Genomic DNA, 24,103 nt, shown 5'->3' with positions numbered 1-24,103 from the left:
CACAGCTTTATAAATTTTATTTTAAAAAATCAAATTTGATTTTGTCTTTTCTATTTATTATTATTATTATTATTATCATCTTTTTTTTTTTTTTTTGAGAGGGAGTCTCGTTCTGTCACCCAGGCTGGAGTGCAGTGGCATAATCTCAGCTCATTGCAACCTCCGCCTCGTGGGTTCAAGCAATTCTCCTGCTTCAGTCTCCTGAGGAGCTGAGATTGCAGGTGCCTGCCACCATGGCCAGCTAAGGTTTTTTTGTACTTCAGTAGAGACAGGGTTTCACCATGTTGGTCAGGCTGGTCTCAAACTCCTGACCCCAAAAGATCTGTCTGCCTCAGCCTCCCTAAGTGTTGGGATTACAGGTGTGAGCCACCATGCCTGGCCAGTCTCACAGCTTTAAATATTATCTATGCGCCGACTGTGCTGAAACTTTTATCTCCAGCGTGGACCCCACTCCTGAGCTCGACTCTGACTACCCCACATCTCCACCAGAATGTCTAAAAAGCACTCAGACCTGACATGGCCAAAACAGAATCCCGATCTTCCCTATACTCAAGCCAGCTCCTTTCACCTCTCCATTTTTCCAGCAGCTCAGGCTAAAAATCACGAAGGTATCTTGGTTCTGCTCCTTCCCTCACACCCTACACTCAATCTGTAAGTCCTGTAGGCTCTACCTTCAATGTCCTTCTCCCACCTCTGCCACTGCTCAGCCATGGAGGCTCCCTCTGTTGCCTTGATTACAGCAGTGGCCTCTGGACTGTCCTTCCTTTTTTTTTTTTTTTTTTTTTTGAGACAGAGTCTTGCTCTGTCACCCAGGCTGTAGTGCAATGGCCCGATCTCGGCTCTGGGTTCAAGCGATTCTCCTGCCTCAGCCTCCCGAGTAGCTGGGATTATAGGCACCCGCCATCATGCATGGTTAGTTTTTGTATTTTTAGTAGAGCTGGGGTTTCACTATGTTGGTTAGGCTGGTTTCAAACTCCTGACCTCAAGTGATCTGCACGTCTCAGCCTCCCAAAGTGCGGGGATTTATAATCCTGCCACCATCTTGCCCCGCCTGGACTGTCCTTCTTTGACTTTGTCCCTACATTCTCATCTCAACCCAGAAGCCAGGGTGGTTCCAGGCCCCGCCTCTGTCTGCAGTGCCCTTCCCCCAGACATTCTCATTACTTGCTCCCTAACCTTCAGATCTTGACTCAAGTATCATCTCATATTTGCCTTTCCTGAGCATCCTAGTTAAAACTATAAATCTTTTTTTTTTTTGGAGATGGATTTTCATTCTTGCTGCCCAGGCTGGAGTGCAATAGCGCAATCTTGGCTCACTGCAACCTCCGCCTCCCTAATTCAAGTGATTCTCCTGCTTCAGCCTCCCGAGTAGCTAGGATTACAGGCATGTGCCACCACGCCTGGCTAATTTTGTATTTTTAGTAGAGACAGGGTTTCTCTGTGTTGGTCAGGCTGGTCTTGAACTCCTGACCTCAGGTGATCCTCCCGCCTTGGCCTCCCAAAGTGCTGGGATTACAGGCGTGAGCCACCATGCCTGGCCTTTTTAATTTATTATTTTTATTATTTTTATTTTTTGAGACAGAGTGTCGCTCTGTTGCCCAGGCTGGAGTGCAGTGGCCCGATCCTGGCTCACTGCAAGCTCCGCCGCCTGGGTTCACGCCATTCTCCTGCCTCAGCTTCCCGAGTAGCTGGGACTACAGGCGCCCGCTACCACGCCTGACTAATTTTTTGGTAATTTTAGTAGAGATGGGGTTTCATGGTGTTAGCCAGGAAGGTCTCCATCTCCTGACCTCGTGATCTACCCACCTCGGCCTCCCAAAGTGCTGGGATTACAGGCGTGAGCCACCGTGCCCGGCTTTTATTTATTCATTTATTTTTTGAGACCAAGTCTGGCTCTGTTACCCAGGCTGGAGTTCAGTGGTGCTATAGGCTCCCTGCAACCTTCACCTCCCGGGCTCAAACAATCCTCTAACCTCAGTCTCCTGCGTAGCTGGGACCACAAGTGCAAACCACCACGCCTGCTAATTTTTTTTTCTTTTTTAATTTTTTTGTAGAGACAGGGTCTCACTCTGTTGCCCAGGCTGGTCTCAAAGTCATGAGCTCAAGCAATACGCCCATCTCAGCCTCCTAAAATGTTGGAATTACAGGTGTGAGCCACTGTGCCAGGCCAAAACTATAAATCTTGACCTTCCCTGTCCTCTCTCCCTGCTTTTTCTTCCTTCTAGAGCCTGTATCATTTAACTTACTATGTATATTATTTATTTGTTACCTATTTATTTCATCTATTATCGGTTTCCTCCTTCCAGGATACAAGGGTGGTGCCTATTCTGTTTCTTATTGTTGTTTTCCTTGCTGCTTGGAACAATGCCTAGCATGCAGTAGACACTGGATAAATGTTGCTGAGGCCACCACTGAACTGAGCACTAAAGTTGGAATAATGAGGCTAAGCACAGTGACTGACGCCTGTAATCCTAGCACTTTGGGAGGCCAAAGTGGGAGGATCACTTGGGCCCAGGAGTTTGAGACCAGCCTGGGTAACACAGTGAGACCCCATCTCAACAAAAAATAAATAAATAAAAATTGAGCTGCGTGTGATAGTGCACGCCTGTAGTCCCAGCTACTCAGGAGGCTGAGGCGGGAGGATCGCTTGAGCCCAGGAGGTCGAGGCTGCAGTGAGCTGTAATTGCACCACTGCACCCCGGCCTGGGCGACAGCGAGACCCTGTCTTCTAAAAAAAACAAAAAGATGGAATAATGAGCAAAACCTGAAAAAGTCCATGAAGCTTAAGTGTTGTGCGGCATTTCACCAATTTTCGTGTCTAAGACCCTACCTGGAGAGCACTAGGAAGTGAAGACTCTAGCTCCACCCCTGGAGATTCTGGGGTAGGTGGCAGGGGTGTGCACACTGCCGAAGCGCCCCCCGGCGGTTTGGATTCGGATCATGTTGGGGTCACTCTGATGTGCTGGGGATGGGCTGAAATTAAAACTGTCCGGGATGCCTGGTGTTCACTCTAACAGCACCATCCACTCCCTCCTGAACAGTGCTTACATGACAGTCTCCCCTCTAAACCCTGAGGTGTGGCGCTGAGATGGCACCTCGCTCCCCTCTGTACCCCCTGGGCTCAGCACCTCGTAGATGCGAGTTATTTATTTATTTATTTTTTTAAACAGTCTCGCTCTGTCGCCCAGGCTGGAATGCAGTGGCGTGATCTTAGCTCACTACAACCTCCACCTCCTGGGTTCAAGTTATTCTCCTGCCTCAGCCTCCCGAGTAGCTGGAATTACAGTTGCACGCCACCACGCCCGGCTATTTTGTATTTTTAGTAGAGACGGGGTTTCACCATGTTGGCTAGGCTGGTCTCGAACTCCTGACCTCGAGAGATCCACCCACCTCGGCCTCCAGAAGTGCTGGGATTACAGGCGTGAGCCACCGTGCCCGGCCGCGAGTTAATTTTTATTGAGAACGTGAATGAATGGATGGGGAATGAATGGTTAGAAGACGAATGAATGAACAACAGGACTCTGGTTAGAAAAGGAATTTCAAGAGTCAGGATCTGGAAGGTGGGAAAGTTTCCAAAGACTTCCGCTACGCGCGCTGGGGCTCTGGAGGGGCAGGTACTTCAGAGGTCGAGAAGCGATTGGCCGCCTGGGAAGGCGGCTGTGCCGCCGGCTGCTACGCGCTTGGCCGAGAAGTCGCTGGCCGCAGGAGAGGTGCTGCCACCCACCCGGCACCCAGCGGCCCGCGGCTCAGGGCCTGGGTCAGCAGCTAGGCTTGGCGCCGCCGTTGCCATAGCTACAGACGCAGCCCTGCGAGGGGGCGGGTCCTGGCCGAACGTCATTCCCGGCGCGACGCTCCTCCGCGTTCCCGCCTCCTTCTGGTCCGAGACCCTCGGCCCGCCTAGCGGGCGCTCCACCTGCGCGCCGGCTCCCCGATCCCCTATACCGGTTCTGCGCCGGCGCGGTACCAGGGCGCGCGGGGGAGCTGCGAGGCGCATGCGCGGTGCGGGGTACGCCGCTCTGCAGCCGCCGCTGTTGCCGCCTCCGCCGTTGCCGCCTCCCTGCCGGCAAGTGTGTGAAGAAGGAGTTGAGGGTCGCCGCCGCCGCTATGGGGGTGAGTGAGGCAGAGAGAGGAGATGGGAGGTCCAGGGGAGCTCCTCGCTACCCTCGCCCCCTTTGTTCTTAAACCCCCTCACGTGACCCCTGACCCCCACATGACCTGACACCCCTATTCTAAGGGTCCCCACGCTAGGCCTAGCCCGGGAATCCTCTGGAGAGCCCCTTGTCCGGGGCCCCACCCTCTCGGCGCCCCCAGCGTCACGCCCGCCCCTTCCTGCCTCGCGGACCCGTTACCGGCCTCCCCACCCCCGTCCCCCTCGTGGACCCTGGGGTTAGCCTCCCGTTCCCCCGGGGTCACTCATCACCTGGCTGTCACCAGCTTCGTCGCTTTTCACATCCGAGGTCAACCCTGGCTTGGAGGGAATTGAGGCCCAGAGGAAAGAAGGCGCCTAGCCAAGGTCACACTGGCGGGGGCGTCAGACCCCACCTTGGGCCTCCCGAATCCCAGTCCACTGCGCTTCCCGCTACTCCAGTCTCAGCGAAGCCGGTTCCCCTACACTCTTTCGAAACCTCTCCACCACGTTCTTGCTGCTCCTGATAAACACAGCCTTCCTTTCCCATAGACTCCTGCCTTCACGCCTCCTGGTTGCAGTGAAATGGTTCTTATGACCACTGGGTTGTTACGAGTTTTGGTAGAGCAGGTGTTTTTGCAAGGGGAGGGCTGTGCGAGTGAGAGGGGAAGATGCGGGGAGGCGGGGGCGGCGGCCCAGCTGCGGATTGACCACCTGTTCCGTGCCGGCAGCCTAGAGGTGCATTTTAGTTCACTTTCCCAGGATATAGGGTAGGGCAGAAGTTATTTGCAAGTTTCTGTGCGTTCACCGTACTAAGTCTCAATTACAGCAGTATCAGTCACCCTCCTAAAAAGATAACGCCCTTCCTAGTATTGGCTGCATTTTTTTTTTTTTTTTTTTGACTTGGAGTTTTGCTCTTGTCGCCCAAGCTGGAGTTCTATGGAGCGGTCTCGGCTCACTGCAGCCTCCTTCTCCTGGGTTCAAGGGGTTCTCCTGCCTCAGCCTCCCCAGCAGCTGGGATTACAGAGCCCCCTCACCATGCCCGGGTAATTTTTGTATTTTTAGTAGAGACAGGGTTTCACCATGTTGGCCAGGCTGGTCTCGAACTCCAGACCTCAGACGGTCCACCCGCCTAGGCCTCCCAAACTGCTGGGATTAGAGATGTGAGCCACCACGCAGGCCTATGTTAGTGTTTACATGGATTTTCCATCACCTTAAGGGAACCCTGACTTTGCAGTCCGAGGTACCTCAATTCCAGCCGCGTGTTCGCTGCTGGCGGTATAATATTGTGCCAGTGAGTTGGCCTTTATGTGTTTGAATTTCCTCACCTCTGTAATTGGGATGCCGACACCTCCCCTTTAGGGTAGTAGTGAAGATTAAGTGAGATAATGGATGTAGATTGCTAAGGAGGTGTCTCCTAAGTAGTGGCTGTTATTTTTGCCTGTATCCTCAGCCTTCACTTTACTGATCTGAAATAGATTTGTGCTATTTTTAACCCATTGGGTTGTCCCTACTGTTAACCTAGTTTTTTCCCCCCCTCACTCCACTAGTTATCGACTGAACAAATCAACTTATTAGACAAAAATAGTTGTCTACTCCGTGTCAAAACAGTCATCATGTTTTAACAAATAATTTTGGATATTACGTACTTCATATGTAGAAAACCAAGTCTAGAGACCTTAGGCATATTTAACCTAAATTTTGGTGAAAGGTCCTAGACGCAGCCATTGTTGAAACTAAATGAAACCTCTGTCCCTGGTGTCGCTTAGTAACTGTCTAACCAGAAGCGGCCACTGCAGATTAAGCAGAAAACACGAAGTGTAACGTGCCATTCTAGTTCAGCACTTCCTCGTTGGTTGGGTGGAAACAGCAGACCCTCCACACCATAAGACAGGGTGAGGGAGAAAAGAAATATGCCCCAGAGATTCTGCAATCCTTGCATCCTTTAGGGCCTCAATCTTATACTTTGCAGATGTGTTTCTCACATGAGACCCTACAAAGTCTCTTCTGGCCTAAAATTCACAGTAACAGAGAGACTTGAATTCTCCTCCCTGAAACACAGCTAGAACCATCTCATCACCCTCATTCCACAACTGTGGGTACTGGGGAAGTCATCATTCCTTGTAGGCACCGTGTGGCAGAGCCTGGCCTCAGGCTGAGTGAGGCTTCAGATGGAGGCTTTCTCTTCAGTTGCCACACACGTGTCCTAGTTGCCACACACGTGTCCTAGTTGCCACACACGTGTCCTAGTTGCCACACACGTGTCCTAGTTGCCACACACGTGTCCTAGTTGCCACACATGTGTCGTCTTTCAGGAATTAGAATTTATATTTCTCTTGCTTCATCAAAAACAGGTTCTTTTTGGATAATGGGTAGTATATGGGATGGAGACATTGATACTGAAAATCTAAAAGATGCCAAATTCCTTTTCTGAAAGGTGCCTCCTCCTCCCATCTGGATGTTTCTTTTCTTTTCCTTTTTTGTTTTTTAAATGGAGTTGTGCTCTTTGCCCAGGCTGGAGTGCAGTGGTATAATCTCAGCTCACTGCAATCTCTGCCTCCCGGGTTCAAGTGATTCTCCTGCCTCAGCCTCCCGAGTAGCTGGAAATACAGGTATCAACCACCATGCCCGGCTACTTTTTTCTATTTTTAGTAGAGACGGGTTTCATCATGTTGGCTAGGCTGGTCTTGAACTCCTGACCTCAGGTGATCGACCCACCTTGGCCTCCCAATGTGCTGGGGTTATAGGCATGAGCCACCGTGCCCGGATTGGGTGGTTTTTTTTCATTTGTCTTTATGACCCCTTCCAGTCGTAGAACTGTGTATAGAGTTATTTTTTCAATGGGAATAGTAAGGGAAGGAGTTTTGCATTGCATATGAAAACATTTATGTAACACTTTAAAACAAAAAATGCCATATAAATGCAATTGTGACATGGTGGAAGGAGCATGACTTTAGGGTTCAAATGTGGATTTGGATCTTGGATGATTCATTCAGCAGATATGAACTGAGTACCTGCTGTTTGGTGAGCACTGGGTGAATACAGGCAGATAAAGTGGATCTACCCTCACCTCATGGGGAGAGTCGGAGGGAGTGGAAGGAAGAGACCACTTTGAGAACTCTCCTCACCGGCTCTGTGACCCTCCAAGTTCCGTAAACTCTCTGTGCCTCAGATTTCTCATCAAAGAAGTGGTCACACCTACCATGCTGGGTTGTGAAGAGTAAAATCGATCACTTTATTTTATGTTATGTTATGTTATGTTATGTTATGTTATGTTATGTTATGTTATTTATTTTTTGAGATGAAGCCTCGCTCTTCGCCCAGGCTGGATTGCAATGCTGTGATCTCGGCTCGCTGCAAGCTCCGCCTCCCGGGTTCACGCCATTCTCCTGCCTCAGCCTCCCTAGTAGCTGGGACTAGAGGCACCCGCCACTACGCCCAGCTAATTTTTTGTATTTTTCGTAGAGACAAGGTTTCACCATGTTAGCCAGGATAGTCTCGATCTCCTGACCTCGTGATCCGCCCGCCTCTGCCTCTCAAAGTGCTGGAATTACAGGCTTGAGCCACCGCCCAGGCCAGTACCTTTATTAAAGCACTGGCAGAAGGTCTGAGGGAGGTTCTTGTAAACAGAAGTCCCCTCCTGTGATTGTTGGTGGAGGCATTACGAGCCCCATTTTATGGAAAAGAAAACTGAGAGTCAGAAATTTTGAGCAACTTACTGAAAAGAGCTTAAGTAGCTTGCCTGAAGTCACGCAGCTAGTAAGTGAAAGAGCTGAGAAATCCAGGTCTTTTGACTCAAAATCCTGCACTCTCTTTTTTTATACAAAGCTCCCTTGGAAAAGACACTTAACCACAATGAGCTTTACTGTTCACTGTGCTTATTACCCATTTTAATTAGGAGCATTTTCCTGTGTCCCTATAGGACAGCCTTACCTCCATAAGGCAGGGGCAGAGCTCATTGGAACAGGAGACCACTTTTCTTAGTGGGGCCCCTCCCTGCCTGTCTGGCTCAGCTGACTGCACCCTGCCTCCTGCCCCATGGGCAGGCAGCAGAGCTCGGGGTTCTTGAGTTACTGCAGTCTCAGGCCATGGCAGCCCCAGTCCTCACTCTGAGGATTGCCAGGTCTGCATGAATGAGCCCACAAATCTAGAGGCCCGGCTGGCCCTCCTGCTGCTTGTGCTTGGGAATTACTGCTCATGCTTAGAAATGAGATGGAGGGAACCCAGGCTTCAGTGCTTTCTGGGTTCTGGGCGTTACCCTTGCCCTCCAGCACCTTTGATCCTTGAGGCCTATATAAGAGAGCAAGCATGTAGGGTGGAGTAAGGGAGCTTGTACCTGCTCTGAAGGTGTGCTGGCTTCTAACCTGCCCTTACAGCTCCAAAAGGCCAGCATTTGCACCCCCGTCTTCATGGAGATGGAGTTGCTTTCACAAGTCATTCTGGGGGTGTCAGGAAGAGCATAGGCCCAGTCTGATTGATGCCAAAGCTTATGCTCTTCTGCCCTGTGGTGCAGCCCTGGACACCTTCCATCCGAGGCTTCTCTGTCCCTCACCTCTACCTCAGTGCAGAGGGTAGGGCCTGTAGCGGCACTGTGTTGGCACACTGTTACCAGACCAGCCAGGCAATGAGAAAGGAGTTGGCGAGTGGTTGCCGAGGGCTTCTGAAGCCCAGGCTTTATCGTGGCAGGGTGCAAGAATCTTTGTTGATGACGGAATGGAAGTCCACTATGCAGGATGTAGGTGCCTTAGTAGGGACAGTGTGACCAGTGGAACAAACATGATCTGCAGCCCATCCCTGGGATTGAGTCTCCCCTCTGCCCTTTATTCACTGCAGAACTGAGTAGTCACGTTGTCTCTTCAAGCCTCAGTTTCCTGCTGTGTAAAGGGAAGTGATAGTTTCTGCCCTGGTAATTGAAACACATAACCTAGGCTGGGTGTGGTGGCTCACACCTGTAATCCCAGCACTTTGGGAGACCAAGACAGGAGGATCGCCTGAGCCCAGGAGTTTGAGACATGCCTGGGCAACACAGTGAGACTCCCCCTATCTCTAAAAAAATAAACTAAAGAAAAAAAAAGAAACATAATGTTTGTAAAGGTACTTTGCAAGCTATATCTCAGTGTTGTCTTGAAACCCAAATTTCCAGAGAAAAAGATGAATACTCTAAACCCATCCATGGTAGAGGGAGGGGAGTTCTATCCCAGGAGTCCAGCCGTGTGAAGACAGCCCATTCTCGGGTTTGTTCCTTCCTCTGGGGAGGTAAGATACGAGATCTTGCCTGTGTTCCACACAGCGCTCAGCCATGAGATAATTAATAGCTGGTGTTGGTAGAGTTTGCGGCTGTAAGAGCAATCCCTGTGAGTTCCTGGTATCTGAACTCTTTTGCTTCTTGGTTGATTAAAGTAGGAGGTAAGCAGTGTCATTCCTTGGAAAATCATGGGTAGAACTGATTCTGAGAACTTCCCCGGCAGCTGGTTTTTCAACTCATGCAGAAGGTTCATCGCTCTGAGTGTCCTTTCCTGGGGCCAGTCTGTGTCGGGGCTAGATGTAATTGAGGGTTGTCAAACCTCTCCAGAGAGCTCAGGGAAAGGAGGGGTGTGTGGGGGGTTGTCAAAAGAGGCTGCTCTATTGGTAAAAAGCAGAGCCAACTTACCAGTGCCTTTGGAGTGCCTTCTGGGGACTAGCTGGGTGGTGCATGCGCTTTGCTTGCCTGTGCTGTCTGGTTGTCCTGGGGAGAGAGAATGAGAAGTCTTTTATTGAACACATGCCATATTAACCCTCATTAAGACCCTCAGTCATCAAGCCGGGGGAGGCTCGGAGAAGTGCTGTGCCTCTTCCTAGCACTGCAGTGGGTGGAGAGCAGGAAGAGGCTTTGGACAGCCCTGGAGCGGTGGCTCATGCCTGTAATCCCAGCACTTTGTGAGGCCAAGGCAGGCGGATTACTTGAGGTCAGGAGTTAGTGACCAGCCCAGCCAACTTGGTGAAATCCTGTCACTACCAAAAATACAAAAATTGGCTGGGCGCGGTGGCTCAAGCCTGTAATCCCAGCACTTTGGGAGGCCGAGGCGGGCGGATCACGAGGTCAGGAGATCGAGACCATCCTGGCTAACACGGTGAAACCCCGTCTCTACTAAAAAATACAAAAAAACTAGCCGGGCGAGGTGGCAGGCGCCTGTAGTCCCAGCTACTCGGGAGGCTGAGGCAGGAGAATGGCATGAACCCGGGAGGCGGCGCTTGCAGTGAGCTGAGATCCGGCCACTGCACTCCAGCCTGGGCGACAGAGCAAGACTCCGTCTCAAAAAAAAAAAAAAAAAAAAAAATACAAAAATTAGCTGGACATAATGGTACACGCCTATAATCCCAGCTACTCGGGAGGCTGAGGCAGAAGAATCGCTTGAACCCAGGAGGCACAGGCTGCCGTGAGCCGAGATCTCACCACTGCATTCCAGCTTGGGCGATAGAGTGGACTCCATCTCAAAAAAAAAAAAAAAGGAGGCTTTGGATGAGGCCTGCCAGGTGTCAGAGCCTGGCTCTTGCCCTGTGTTACCGGGCTTTTCACAATAGGGTGAGCGGGTCTTAGGCCTGAGAGAATATCACATCGGCCTCAAAACCGGACCTAATCTAGAAGCAGCTATGGGCAATTTGCCATTCGCTGCTCTATGCCAGGAGAATCCCCACTTTGCTGCTCCTCTGCTGCCCCGCTGCTGACTGTGTGCCTGCAGCTTCATCTTGCTGGCCATGTGTCATCTCTGTCCTGAGGTGAACCCCTTGGGCCCCTGCCCTCTGCCCTGTCACTGGGTGTGTAGTGTGCCTGCCACTCATTGGCCTAAACTGAGCAGGGCTTCTGGGGATGGCTCTGATGTCCTTGAGTCAGAACACGGTGGCCCCCACTTGAAATGAGACCCAGCTCCCACAGGAGCTGTGGCCAACCAGATCTTTGTCACCCAACGCTGGAAGACACTGAAAAGGCTTTGAATAAACATACTTAGGAACAGCCGTCAGTGGCTACCTCAGATGCCGTCTCCTCCCTGAAGCGGTCTTCAGTGTGCCTAAAGTTGGGTGTTCCCTCCTTAGGAGGGAGCGGGTGAGTGCATATTTACTAAGTGCCTGCTGCAGGCATTGTCAGCTGTTCCGCAGCATCCCCACAGTGTCTGTTTCAGGAAGGCCACTGCTCTTCCTGAAGGGAAGCTGAGAAGTCTGGTGACTTCTGAGGACTCCCCACTACAAAATGACCTGCTTGGGTCTTTCCCACCCCTCCAAACGTGTGGCAGATGAGGCGGGAAATTTCTCACCACTGGGCCAGGCCTGTGGATGCAAGGCACTTCGGTTCCTTAAAGGGAAAGTCAGTGTTTTATTGGCCACAGCCCTTCCAGCTAATGTTGCTTTCCTCTGTTGCAGAGGAAGTCAAGCAAAGCCAAGGAGAAGAAGCAGAAGCGGTTGGAGGAGCGAGCAGCCATGGATGCCATTTGTGCCAAAGTGGACGCTGCCAACAGGGTGATTCTCCTTTTCTTCCTAGTCCCTGCCTCCTGGGACTTCAACTTGGTTTATAATTTGACTTGTTTTGTCGCCACCCTGTGGCAGAATTCTGACACTACCCACCCACACCGCCTCTGCCTCCTTGCTGTGCAGGGAACTGAGCTCATACCTGTGTGTTGGGAGTTGGTGCTGGCAGTTGGCCCAGATGTTTGGGAAAATGTGGATTCCAGTGAAGCAGCTGCCTCCCTGTGGAACTTCTTCCTTATGGATAGAGGAGGATCTAGATAATTTTGTTTTCTTTTTTTGTGAGACAGGGTCTCACTCTGTCATCCAGGCTGGAATATAGTGGTGCGATCTCGGCTCACTTCAACCTTGCAGCCTCTGCCGCCGGGGCCCAAGCGATCCTCCCACCTCAGCCTCTCAATTAGCTGGGATTATAGGTGCTTGCCACCACAACTGGGTAATTTTTATAGAGATGGAGTTTGACCTTGTTGCCCAGGATGGTCTTGAACTCCTGAGCTCAAGCGTTTCACCCACCTTGGCCTCCCAAAGTGCTGGGATTACAGGCATGAGCCACAGCGCTCAGCCTCTGCCTCCATTTAGTATCCCATTTTTTGGTCATTCTTTTAACCCACTCATGGTAAACACTCATTTTAAGGATGTGGCTCAGGGACTTGATTTTCCATCTGGAGTTGTAACCAGGTGAAGTCAGTGGAGGCTTCTTTTAGGACGTGTGTGGCAGATCAGGTAGCCTCTCTTCTTTGGGTTAGCTGTGCTGTGAGCAGGTAGTATGCCCACAGGCCAGTGAGGTCTCCTCTTGCCCTGTCAGGTGATGCCAAACTTAACTCTCATGGGCCTCCCCACCAAAGCCTTCCTTGCACATGTGACTTCAGAGCTAGGCAAATGGAGGGTTCTGGGAGACTGCTCCTGGGGCTGAAGCTAGTCTCCCGTTGTGGATCCCCACAGCATCCCACTCCAAGACAACAGCTCTTGGGACAGGGCCTGCACCTCCGCCACACTTGTCTGTGCTATTCCTCTTTTCTTTCCCTCCACAGCTCGGAGACCCTCTGGAGGCTTTCCCAGTGTTCAAGAAATATGATAGAAACGGGTGAGTTACATTGAACATTACCAACTGCTGTCTCCTTGAGCGTCTTCAGGAATTCCCTTTCCAGAGTAGGCTTCCTCAGACACAAATTTTCTCATTCTTCTTCATATCTATGAAAAAACAGGGCTGGGCGTGGTGGCTCACGCCTGTAATCCCAGCACTTTGGGAGGCCAAGACGGCTGGATCACCTGAGGTCAGGAGTTGGAGACTAGCCTGGCTAACATAGTGAATCCCCATTTCTACTAAAAATTTAAAAAAAAATTAGCCGGGCGTGGTGACGGGCACCTATAATCCCAGCTACTTGGGAGGCTGAGGCAGGAGAATTGCTTGAACCTGGGGGGCAGAGGTTGCAGTGAGCTGAGGTAGCGCCATTGCACTCCAACTTGGGCAAAAAGAGCAAAACTCCATTAAAACAAAACAAAAAGAAAAAGCAGAAACTGTGGCTCGTGTCCTCTGTTGATATAAAATCCCCCAGGTAGGGTGGCAGAAGAATCCATAAATGAGCAAAGATTGCACTTCATCTCAGACCAATGTCTCTTTAGATAGTTTTCTTTTTTGAGATGGAGTCTTGCTCAGTCACCCAGGCTGGAGTACAGTGGCGCAATCTTGGCTCACTGCAACCTCCACCTTCTGCGCTCAGCCGATTCTCCTGCCTTAGCCTCCTGAGTACGTGGGATTATAGGTGCGCGCCACCACACCTCACTAATTTTTGTGGGGGTTTTTTTTGTTGTTTTTTTGAGACAGAGTCTTGCTCTGTCACTCATACTGGAGTGCAGTGGTGCGATCTCGGCTTATTGCAACCTTTGCCTCCCGGATTCAAGCAATTCTGTTTCAGCCTCCCGAATAGCTGGTATTACAGGTGCCTGCCACCATGTCCAGCTAATTTTTGTGTTTTCAGTAAGAGTCAAGGTTTCACCATCTTGGCCTGGCTGGTCTTGAACTCCTAACCTCGTGATCCACCTGTCTCAGCCTCTCAGTGTTGGGATTATAGGCGTGAGCCACTGCGCCCAGCTAACTTTTGTATTTTTAGTAGAGACAGGGTTTCACCATGTTGGCCAGGCTGGTCTTGAACTCCTGACCTCAACTGATCTGCCTGCCTCAGCCTCCCAAAGTGCTGGGATTACAGGTGTGAGCCACTGCACCCGACCTGATGTCTCTTCCGGACTGATTATTCTCTCTATGCAAAGAATCATTGAGCTGAAACAAATTTGGAAAATTATCTAGGCTGACACTCACATTTAATGCATGGGAAACTGAGGTCCAGAGAGTGAAACGAGCTTTCTGAGTTTATGGAGTTTTCACCTGACAGCTGAGGGGGCTTTTAATTTCCAATCTAGTGCTCTTTCCCTGAGTATATAGTATAATTATTAAAAGCCACTTACTGGCTAATTGGCCCTGAACAAATTACTTTTCTTTTTCTTTAAAAAGAAAAATATTTTTTGGTAGAGAAGGGGTCTCGCCTACATTGTCCAGGCTGGTCTCAAACTGCTGTCCTCAAGTGGTCCTCCCACCTCGGCCTCCTAAAATGCTGTGCCCAACTGACTCTGAACAAATTACCTAATCTCTCTGTTCCTCAATTTTCTAGTTAAAAATGGGCCTGGTGGCCGGGCGCGGTGGCTCAAGCCTGTAATCCCAGCACTTTGGGAGGCCGAGACGGGCGGATCACGAGGTCAGGAGATCGAGACCATCCTGGCTAACACGGTGAAACCCCGTCTCTACTAAAAATACAAAAAACTAGCCGGGCGAGGTGGCGGGCGCCTGTAGTCCCAGCTACTCCGGAGGCTGAGGCAGGAGAATGGCGTAAACCCGGGAGGCGGAGCTTGCAGTGAGCTGAGATCTGGCCACTGCACTCCAGCCTGGGAGACAGAGCGAGACTCCGTCTCAAAAAAAAAAAAAAAAAAAAAAAAAAAAAAAATGGGCCTGGGGCAGGTGTGGTGGCTCATACCTGTAATCCCAGCACTTTGGGAGGCTGAGGTTGGGAGGATTGTTTGTGCCCAAGAGTCCAAGACTAGTTCTGGCGACATAGGAAGACCCTGTCTCTACAAAACAAAAATTTTTTTTAATTAGCTGGGCATGGTGGCACATGCCTGTAGTCCCAGCTACTGAGAAGGCTGATGTGGGAGAATTGCTTGAGCCTGGGAGATGGAGGCTGCAGTGAGCCATGGTAGCACCATTGCACTCTAGCCTGGGTGATAGCAAGACCCTGTCTCAAAACAAAACAAAAACCCAAAAACCAAAAATGGTTCTAATAATGGTACGTTTCTCATGGAGTTGTCAGGAGGATAAGATGTAAAGTGTTAGTTCCTGGAGCGTAATAAAAGCTAGATAAGTGTTTGCTGTTATTTTATTTTATTTTATTTTACAATTTCATTTTAGATTCGCGAGGTACATGTGCAGATATTTTGTGTAATGGTGGGGTCGGGCATCTAGTGTACCCATCACCCAAATAGTGATCGTGTACCCAGTAGGTAAATTTTCAACCCTCACCCTGTTTGCTGTTATTATTACTGATCCAGTTAACTATAGGCTCTGGACTGAAGGCTCCCTCACCTTTTTTTGTCCTTTTTTTGTCCTAAATAGGAAGCATAATCTGCCTTCCCTGAGATGCTGTTGATGAGTTGTGCTTCCAGAATGTAACATCTTGGCTTGGGGATAAACAGGGGCTCTGGTTTCTCTGTGCTGGGGGGTTGAATTGTAGCTGGACGTCTTAGTAGCTCTACTTGGAGAAGTCACTCATATTCCTCAAGCCTCGTTTTCTTACCTGTCTAATAGGATGATGATGCCAAATTTGCGGTTGTTTTTTTTTTTTTTCCTTTCTGTGGAGAACGGGGTCTCGCTGTATTACCCAGGCAGGTCTCGAACTCCTGGGCTCAAGCTATCCTCCCGCCTCTGCCTCCCTGAGAGCTGGGATTACAGGCGTGAGCCACCGCGCCCGGCGCAAGGTTTTTTTTTTAAGGAAGAGAAAGAATATATGCAGCTCAGTAAGTAGCAGCTAGTATGAGTTTTTTTTTTTTTTTTTTTTTTTGAAACAGAGTCTTGCTCTGTGCCTAGGCTGGAGTGCAGTGGCGTAATCTCGGCTCACTGCAGCCTCCACCTCCTGGATTCAAGCAATTCTCCTCCCTCAGCCTCCCTAGTAGCTGGGACTACACGCACATGCCCTCATGCCCTGCTAATTTTTGTATTTTTAGTAAAGATGGGGTTTCACCATGTTGACCAGGCTGGTCTCAAACTCCTGACCTCAGGTGATCCACCCACGTCAGCCTCCCGAAGTGCTGGGATAATAGGCGTGAGCCACTGTGCCCAGCCTGGAAAGGCTTTTGACATACTTTAGAGATCCCATATTGTGATATCTCATCGTGTTTTTCTTTTTGTTTTTGAGACAGAGTCTTGCACTGTCACCCAGGCTGGAGTGCAATGGCGTGATCTCAGCTCACTGCAACCTCTGCCTCCCGGGTACAAGCAATTCTCCTGCCTCAGCCTCCAGAGTAGCTGGGATTACAGGTGCCCGCCACCACGCCGGCTAATTTTTTGTATTTTTATTAGAGACAGGGTTTCACTATGTTGGCCAAGCTGGTCTCTAACTCCTGACCTCAGGTGATCTGCCCGCCTCGGCCTCCCAAAGTGCTGGGATTACAGGCGTGAGTCACTGCGCCCGGCTTCATAGTGTTTTCATATTCCATATTTCCATTGGCTTCCAGAAATGTGGAATAGCTCCAAAACAGGCATTGCCAGCCAACTCTGGGCATTTTATAGTTAAGACAGATGCAGTGCTATGTTTGGGCAGCTGTGATAGCTAAGTGATTGATAAAGAAAGGAAGATGCCCTTAGGGGCAGGAAGTTCTGAATTTATAAGGCTGAGCAAATGTGGCGTGCCAGTCAGTAGAAGTGATGGGATTCCAGTGAGCATATCCTCTGGGGATTGTATCAAAGGTCACTGAGAGATTGATACGGGAGCTCTTTAAAGGCTTAGGGTTTGCTGCCTCTAGTCCTTTCAGAATGTAGTGCTATCTAAAGAATGTTATTTCACAGATTGGTCAAGGAGTTTAACTGTTACTTAAATTTCATTTAGAAACAGATATCTTAACACCTACAGCATTTGTGGGTTTAGAAAAACAGTGTTGGGCTGGATCCTGCTTCACCCGTTTTTGTTTGTTTGTTTGTTTGTTTGTTTTGAGACAGAGTTTCGCTTTCATTGCCCAGGCTGGAGTGAAATGGCATGATTTTGGATCACTGCAACCTCCGCCTCCCAGGTTCAAGCGATTCTCCTGCCTCAGCCTCTCCAGTAGCTGGGATTACAGGCACCCACCACCATGCCCAGCTAATTTTTTTGTAGTTTTAGTTGAGATGGGATTTTACTGTGTTGGTCAGGCTCATCTTGAACTCCTGACCTCAGGTGATCCATATGCCTTGGCCTCCCTGAATTACTGGGATTACAGGTGTGAGCCACTGTGCCGGCCTTAACCTGTTGATAGCTGAGAGTATCCCTATTCCTCAGATGAGGCAGGCAGGACTCCTGGGGCGGGGTGGGGCGTGTTGAGCCGTAGTCTTCTTGAAGGACCTAGGGTCACCCAGTGGTTTTGAAGGCGCAATTGTTAGATAAAAGGAATGGGGTCCCGTGGGAGCCCGATGAGGAGTCAGTTCAGAAATTACAGCAACAGGAAAAATGTCTAAGGGCAGGAACTAAATAACGGAAGACATGAGTGTTTATAACAAAGTACAGAAGAGACAGAAAAGGTAGGAAAAGAATAAGGAAGGAGCAGAGAGGGACAAGAAGTTTACAAATTGCTGAGGCGGATTAGGACAGCTTGGGGAGGCAGGAAATGGGCCTTGTGGTTGGGGGGTGGGCGGTGTGGCCACAGTTATTAATCTCAGCCTGAAAGACTTTGTTCCTGCACCTTCTCTAGTGATGCTGGGGAAGATACAGGGTAGGCTTTTCTCTGTAGAGTAACTGCGACTGGGCCCTCCTCCCTGTAGAGGAGGGAGTGCCCTGGCAGGAGAGCTGTAACCAATTCTGTACACCTCCTGTCTTCTTCACAGGTTGAATGTCTCCATTGAATGTAAGCGAGTGTCTGGACTGGAGCCAGCCACCGTGGATTGGGCCTTTGACCTGACCAAAACGAATATGCAAACCATGTAAGCGTGTCCCGACCAGGGGAGCCTAGTTCCTCTCCCAGCTTTCCCTTCTGACTGCTCCCAAATTCCCCAGGTATGAGCAGAGTGAGTGGGGCTGGAAGGACCGAGAGAAACGGGAGGAAATGACAGATGACCGAGCCTGGTACCTCATCGCATGGGAAAACAGCTCCGTCCCTGTTGCCTTTTCTCACTTCCGGTTTGACGTGGAGTGTGGGGATGAAGTCCTGTACTGGTAGGAGCCATGGCTTGGGGGAGGTAGGGGAGAGAGACCCTGGTGATGGTACAGGCACTCCAGCCAGGTGACAAAGGCCCTGGACCTACCTAGGTCTATGGGCTGCCAAGGACTGCAAGCTCCTCTGCCAGACCTTACAGCCTCTTCATGCCCCATCCTGCACGCTCACCTCTCCTTTCTTCACCTAGCTATGAAGTGCAGTTGGAAAGCAAGGTGCGGCGGAAAGGCCTGGGGAAGTTCCTTATACAGATTCTACAGCTCATGGCCAACAGGTAAGGCCTCCCTTCTTAGGAGATCCATATAGCACTCAAATGGAAGGAGCTGCCGCTGAGGCACTTGCTATTCTTTGAGTCTCATTGGAGGGGGAGGCTCATAGGCGTGTTTTGGGAGAAAGGTGTTTTAGAACCCTGTCAATAAGATGCTCCCTGCCTTGTTATGACTCCAGATTTTGCATGTTTAGCTCAGCGCAGCAAACATCTTTTTTTTTTTTTTTTTTTGAGACAGAGTTTCACTCCTGTTGCAGGCTGGAATGCAATGACGCGGTCTTGGCTCACTGCAACCTTCACCTCCCGGGTTCAACCTTCACCTCCCGGGTTCAACCTTCACCTCCCGGGTTCAACCTTCACCTCCCGGGTTCAATTCTCCTGCTTCAGCCTCCCGAGTGGCTGGGATTACAGGCATGCGCCACCATGCCCAGCTAATTTTTGTATTTTTGGTAGAAATGGGGTTTCACCATGTTAGCCAGGATGGTCTTGAACTCCTGACCTCAGGTGATCTGCCCACCTCAGCCTCCTAAAGTGCTGGGATTATAGGTGTGAGCTACCACACCTGGCCAGCGAGCATCTTTTGAGTTCCTAATCTGTGCCACGTTCTGTACCTAAGTAACGGTGCTACAGAGAGGAAGTGGGAAAGATCCCTGCTCTGGAAGAAGCCCATCTGGTCAGGGCTGATGCCTGTGCAGTCTCATCAGCCTGCGATTGGGGGAAGCAGTGAGTGGCGAGGGGGTCCAAGACCTCTAGAGGCTAGAGGCCAAATTCAGGAGCACTTGTGCGGGTAAAAGGGGGTAACAGACAAAGACAGAAAGGAAAGGAAGCATGACCGTAGTCTCTGTTTTCTTTTCTTTTTCTTTCTTTTTCTTTTCTTCTTGAGACAGGGTCTCACTCTGGCACCCAGGTTGGAGTGCCATGGTATGATCATATCTCACTGTGGCCTCTACCATCCAGGCTCAAGTGATCCTCCCGCCTTGGCCCCCCAAAGTGCTGGGATTACAGGTGCATACCAACTCGCCTGGCCATGTTTCTCTTTCTAAAAGGTGTTTGCTCTGCTTTCTTCTAGCACACAGATGAAGAAGGTTATGTTAACAGTATTTAAACACAATCATGGCGCCTACCAGTTCTTCAGAGAAGCATTGCAGTAAGGAGCTGGGTGTGGGCCCTTCTGGGTGGTAGGTGGGCCTTCCCAGGGCCATTTTTCTGGTCCTGGCCCCTATTCATCCTGATGCCTGAGCTCATGGTCCAGTGGTCATGGGGGTTCAGGTCTGGGGAGACGGTATGGCAGTGCTCTCTGACTTGGTCAGCTGTCCACCTCCTGCACCCTTGTCCTAAGGGTCTCATCACTGTAGCTGGTGGAAGAGTTCTCAGGCCAGGGAGGAAGGCACTCAGCTGCCTGCCACCAACCCTTTTCTCCTGCCTGCCTTGCAGATTTGAAATTGATGACTCTTCCCCCAGCATGTCCGGTTGCTGTGGGGAGGATTGCTCCTATGAGATCCTGAGCCGGAGGACCAAGTTTGGGGACAGCCAGCACTCCCACGCGGGTGGGCACTGTGGTGGCTGCTGCCACTGAACTCTCAGAGCCACTTTCAAGTCACAGTGCTCTCTCCTAAGGCCTTTCCTCTTTCCTGGTCTCACCATTTGCCAGGTGTCCTCAGAGCTGTGGCCTCCCCAGCCCTGCACGTACCAGGCTGCACCCTGAGAGCACAGAACCCTGGGGAGAAGTGGTATGAGCTGCTCCTCCTCTCCTAGGAGACCAGAGTGCTAGGAGGGAATGAAAGAGAGAGGGAAGAGTGGGTGGGGCCTGGCAGTGAAGCTCATCCTCCACAGTGGCTGCCTCCTCACTTGGCTCCTGGGCCCTGCAGTGGAGGTTCTCCCACCTCTGCAGCTCCTAGAGTCCTGGCAACCTCCCCTCCCCGACACACACACTTGGACAAATGGAATGTTTATGCCCACCTTTATGAAAGTTCTGGAGTCCTGGGTCTGGGGTTTGCTGATCCCCAAAGAGGAGCACACAGGGTGTAAGATCTGGGCATAGAGGGAGGCTTCAGAGAGACTCACACTTTCGCAGATGGAATGCTCTTATGGAGACTGTGGGAAGATCTTTTGTGCCAAGATGCAGGGAAGTGAAGAAAGCTCTTTCCAGCTGTTTTTATGGATTCATGGAGTGGGCTCACGTTGAGACCAACTGACTCTGGGAGGAAGACTGCCTCTCTCCATCACTGTCAGTGAGAGAGAGGCTGAAAGGACCAGGAATGAGGTGTTCTGTGGGACCCACCATGGGGATGATTGCTTCTCTAGGCTCCTGGACATTGCTGCATTCTAAGCTTAACCTCCTGGTCTCATGGCAGTGACCTGAGCTTTTGATTCATAGAAGAAAGCCAGAGGTTTTGCTTGTTCTTGTCTGCCAGCCCTCACCGTTCTTTCTCCTCTGCCTCTCACGTCTACCCCCAAATACCTCTGTTCTTAGTCTCAAGGGGAGAATAACATCAGGGAGCCCCTTATCTTCCCCAGAAGGACTTCTCGTTTCTCGTGTAGTTAACTCCCATTTCTTCTCATCTCTTGGTGCTGATAGCTCTCTAAGGGTAGGGCACCCCTCCCTGCAGTCACCCTCCCTCTTCAGAGAGCCCCCAGCCAGCAGCAGGCCCCTCTGCCTGCACTCCTCAGCTTTGCCCCTCAGTGCCTCAGTGAGGCACTAGTGCCACTGCCATGGCCCAGCCAAGCCATAGCTCAGGCTGCAGCAGGAATGCCTCTCAGTGGCCAAAACAGCTGCTTTTCTCTCTGGTGTCACCCTGTGGTAACAAGCTGGAGCAGGGGAAGCAGAAAGCCTTCCTCCTCTCTCATAGGATAGAAAGGCAGGCTCAGAACTAATGCTCATCCTGATCTCTAGACCTTGTTCCTCTTACAGGGAAGAAAAACCAAATCCTTATCAAGGAAAAAGCACCTAACAGCTCCCTGTGGATATCCCTGAGCTCTGCTTTGGGGAGTATCGTAAAGGTTCCAGCCTTTGTGAAGTTGATCTCGCAGAGGTCTGTTGGTCCGACCTCAGCATCTGCTCACATCCTACCCTCTGCCCGACTCCGGCAGTCTGTCCTGGCAGATCTCCCCAGAGTGGTCCTTGCTTCTCACCTGGATTCCTGCTGGTGCAGGAGCCTGTGTACACAGGGCCTCCCTCACCCAGCCTGGCCCCTCTGCTGAGCACTCTGCACCGCTCTTGATGGGCAGCAGTGGGACTGGGTACTCCTTAGAGAGGGCCTTGCGACTTTACACTGGAATGTCTGCCTCTGCCTCACCCTGCTGGCTCCTGATGGGTTTCATCCCAGGGAGATGACATTGCTGGAGGGGTTTGGTAGACTCCTAAGAATCATGAAACCACAGGAGCATGTTTAGGAAGAGATTTTTCTCTGGTCCCTGTCTCTCAAAGGACACAGATGATAAATATTTATTATCTTAGATCATGGATTCCTGATACCTCTCACTCAAGGGGACCAAAAGGAACCCCCCGTGTTCATCCCTTGTAAGGTGAGTTCAGTGTACATTGTCTCTTTCCAGTCACTGGATGCGTGGCATCAACTGGTCAACGGGTGCTTGGTGCCATACCCTGCTCACCCTAGTCTCTGCAGGCCATGTCCCGAAGGGTTCCTCAGGAGGTGGGGACTAGGGTGGGAGAGGCACTGTCTGAGACCCGCAATCACTGTCGTTGGTGTTGAGCCCATTCATTTCCGAAACATCTGTCTTTCTCCACTTCCCCCAGGTCTTGGTTTTGAGAAACATAGCAGGCATGGCTGGGCGTGGTGGCTTACACCTGTAATCCCAGCACTTTGGGAGGCTGAGGCAGGTGGGGTCACCTGAGGTCAGGAGTTCAAGACCAGCCTGGTCAACATGGCAAAACCCCATCTCTACTAAAAAATACAAAAATTAGCCAAGCGTGGTTGTGGCCTGTAATCCCAGCAACTCGGGAGACTGAGGCAGGAGACTCGCTTGAACCTGGGAGGCGGAGGTTGCGGTGAGCTGAGATCATGCCATTGCACTCCAGCCTAGGTGACAGAGCGAGACTCCATCTCAAAAAAAAAAAAAAAAACAAACATAGCAGGCCTCTTGTACCAGGCTTTTTGTTTGTTTGTTTGGAGCATGTTAAGATTTTTTTTTTTTAATTTTATTTACATCCACCCTATTTCAGGTTATTTTTGTTGGTGTCAAGTATGTATAGGACATGTGAATGGTTATTTTTAATCCTTTTTTTTTTTTAGAGGAAATTCGGAAGATAAACTCCTTGATATATATATATTTTTCTTTAGCAGCTTGTTATCACTGGAATCAAAGGGAAAAAGTGATCTCTTTTTGCATTGGTTGTATTTGTATGTCACAAATAAAAAACACTTTGTTCAGCTGCTGAGATGGCTTCCTGATGCTGGGGCACCATGGGCAGCGTGAATCTGGGAAGCTTTGGACCCTGAGCCTGTCCCAACATTGGGTCCGAACATCAGAAGGTGTGTGGCTATGATAGCCCCATGCCTTGCCCTGTGAAGAAGCCCCATACCGGAGGAAACCTCAGGCTGTCTGAGGCAAGCAGCCAGAGTTGGGAACAGAGACCAAATGTATGTGTTTGTGCCACTTCCCAGAAGTTCTAAGTAGAGGCCAAAGGTGTTCTGAAGGGTGCCTGCTTTGCATCCTGCAAAGAAAGTCCCAAGCCAGCCTTGTGACATTTGACATCTGTGTCCAAATGTAAATTTCAGTCCCCGTATGTGGGAGGTGAATAGACGAGAGTGCTTCTTTCCTCTGACTTTATTGGGTTACTCAAAATATTCTTTGTCTCTTAAGATTCCTGCCCTCTTCCGTCCATTCACAGAAGACAGAGGCTCCAAGGAAGGGTAGCTCCTGTCAGGCCTGCTGGGGCAGGAGAGTTATGAGTTTGTGGAGGCTGTGACCCCCTAATGTGACAGATGGAGCTATGCAGGTTGTTCCCCAAGCAGGGCTCCTGCCAGCCCTGGCCCGGGGGAGCTGGAGCTCAGTACTTTCTGTGGACTGTGGAGGGCTGCCCCACTGTGCTGTGCTTGGTGGTCTATCTGCTGGAGTGGGGGGCAGGAGACTCTGATCCACATGGAGTGTTCGTGCCCTAGCAGAGCAAACACCTGGGGAGAGAGGAGCTGGGGTCATACCTGTTCCATGGGTCCCAGCCGTGGCATGTTGTGGCTTCTCCCCTGTGGGCGGGGGCATACCTGCAGGCAGCTTTCTTATCTTTGAGGTTTGTGCAGCTGTCTTATGTTTGAGGCCCAAAGGAAGGCAGCACAGCCCTTGGGAAGGGAGAGCAATTTGCCTGGCGAATCACACGGCCAGTTTCCCATGTGACAGAATTCTGCCCCCCAAGTTATTTGTTCCTTGACGGCTGTGTTTTCATCCCAGGCAGAAACTTCTTAGAATGGCCATCTCCTTGCTGAAGGGTAAATGGCCACAGTTGGAGAGCTTGGGGCCATTCCTTCATCCCTGCTGGCTGTGTGCAGGGAGAGTTGAGGTCTGCACCCATTCCTCCTCCTCCACCTTCACAGTGGCCTGGGCCCTCTACAGCAACTGCTTCAGTGAGGTGTGGTGTGACTCGTGGGGCTGCCCCATGCTGCTGCCACAGCTTCGGTGGGCAGGCAGGGCAAGAGGCACCACCACTGAGCGATAGACAGTCCAGAGCCTGGACTGGACTGAAAGGGACTGTGTCCCCAGGGGGAGGGACGCTACTCACAAGATGGTTTCTGCCACCGGCTTTGAAGGTAGTT

At 50.7% G+C, this 24,103-nt stretch overlaps 1 protein-coding gene across 2 annotated transcripts; it reads left to right on the top strand.

The window, feature by feature from the left end:
• The first annotated feature begins 3,906 nt into the window (after positions 1-3,906).
• Positions 3,907-22,726, top strand: NAA40 (N-alpha-acetyltransferase 40, NatD catalytic subunit). 2 transcript variants are annotated; one of them, XM_007994478.3, is made up of 8 exons: positions 3,907-4,110; positions 11,522-11,617; positions 12,655-12,707; positions 17,742-17,837; positions 17,911-18,069; positions 18,258-18,341; positions 19,405-19,482; positions 19,770-22,726. In XM_007994478.3, the coding sequence occupies exons 1-8, from the start codon at positions 4,105-4,107 to the stop codon at positions 19,909-19,911; spliced, it is 714 nt and encodes a 237-aa protein (XP_007992669.1). In that variant the 5' UTR covers positions 3,907-4,104; the 3' UTR covers positions 19,912-22,726. The 2 variants fall into 2 exon arrangements, with proteins under 2 accessions (XP_007992669.1, XP_007992674.1); XM_007994483.3 differs by lacking the exon at positions 12,655-12,707 and having other exon boundaries at positions 4,002-4,110; positions 19,770-20,026.
• Positions 22,727-24,103: the final 1,377 nt, after the last annotated feature.

Source organism: Chlorocebus sabaeus, chromosome 1 (genome assembly GCF_047675955.1).
Source record: "Chlorocebus sabaeus isolate Y175 chromosome 1, mChlSab1.0.hap1, whole genome shotgun sequence".
Lineage (NCBI taxonomy): Eukaryota > Metazoa > Chordata > Mammalia > Primates > Cercopithecidae > Chlorocebus > Chlorocebus sabaeus.
This window is presented reverse-complemented; position numbering and strand designations above follow the sequence as displayed.

What these genes read in the sequence shown, in the direction of transcription:
- NAA40 (XM_007994478.3), top strand. An exon ending in AAAACGAATATGCAAACCAT is followed by an intron (nt 17,838 to 17,910) that starts GTAAGCGTGTCC and finishes CAAATTCCCCAG; the next exon opens with GTATGAGCAGAGTGAGTGGG. An exon ending in CTACAGCTCATGGCCAACAG is followed by an intron (nt 18,342 to 19,404) that starts GTAAGGCCTCCC and finishes GCTTTCTTCTAG; the next exon opens with CACACAGATGAAGAAGGTTA.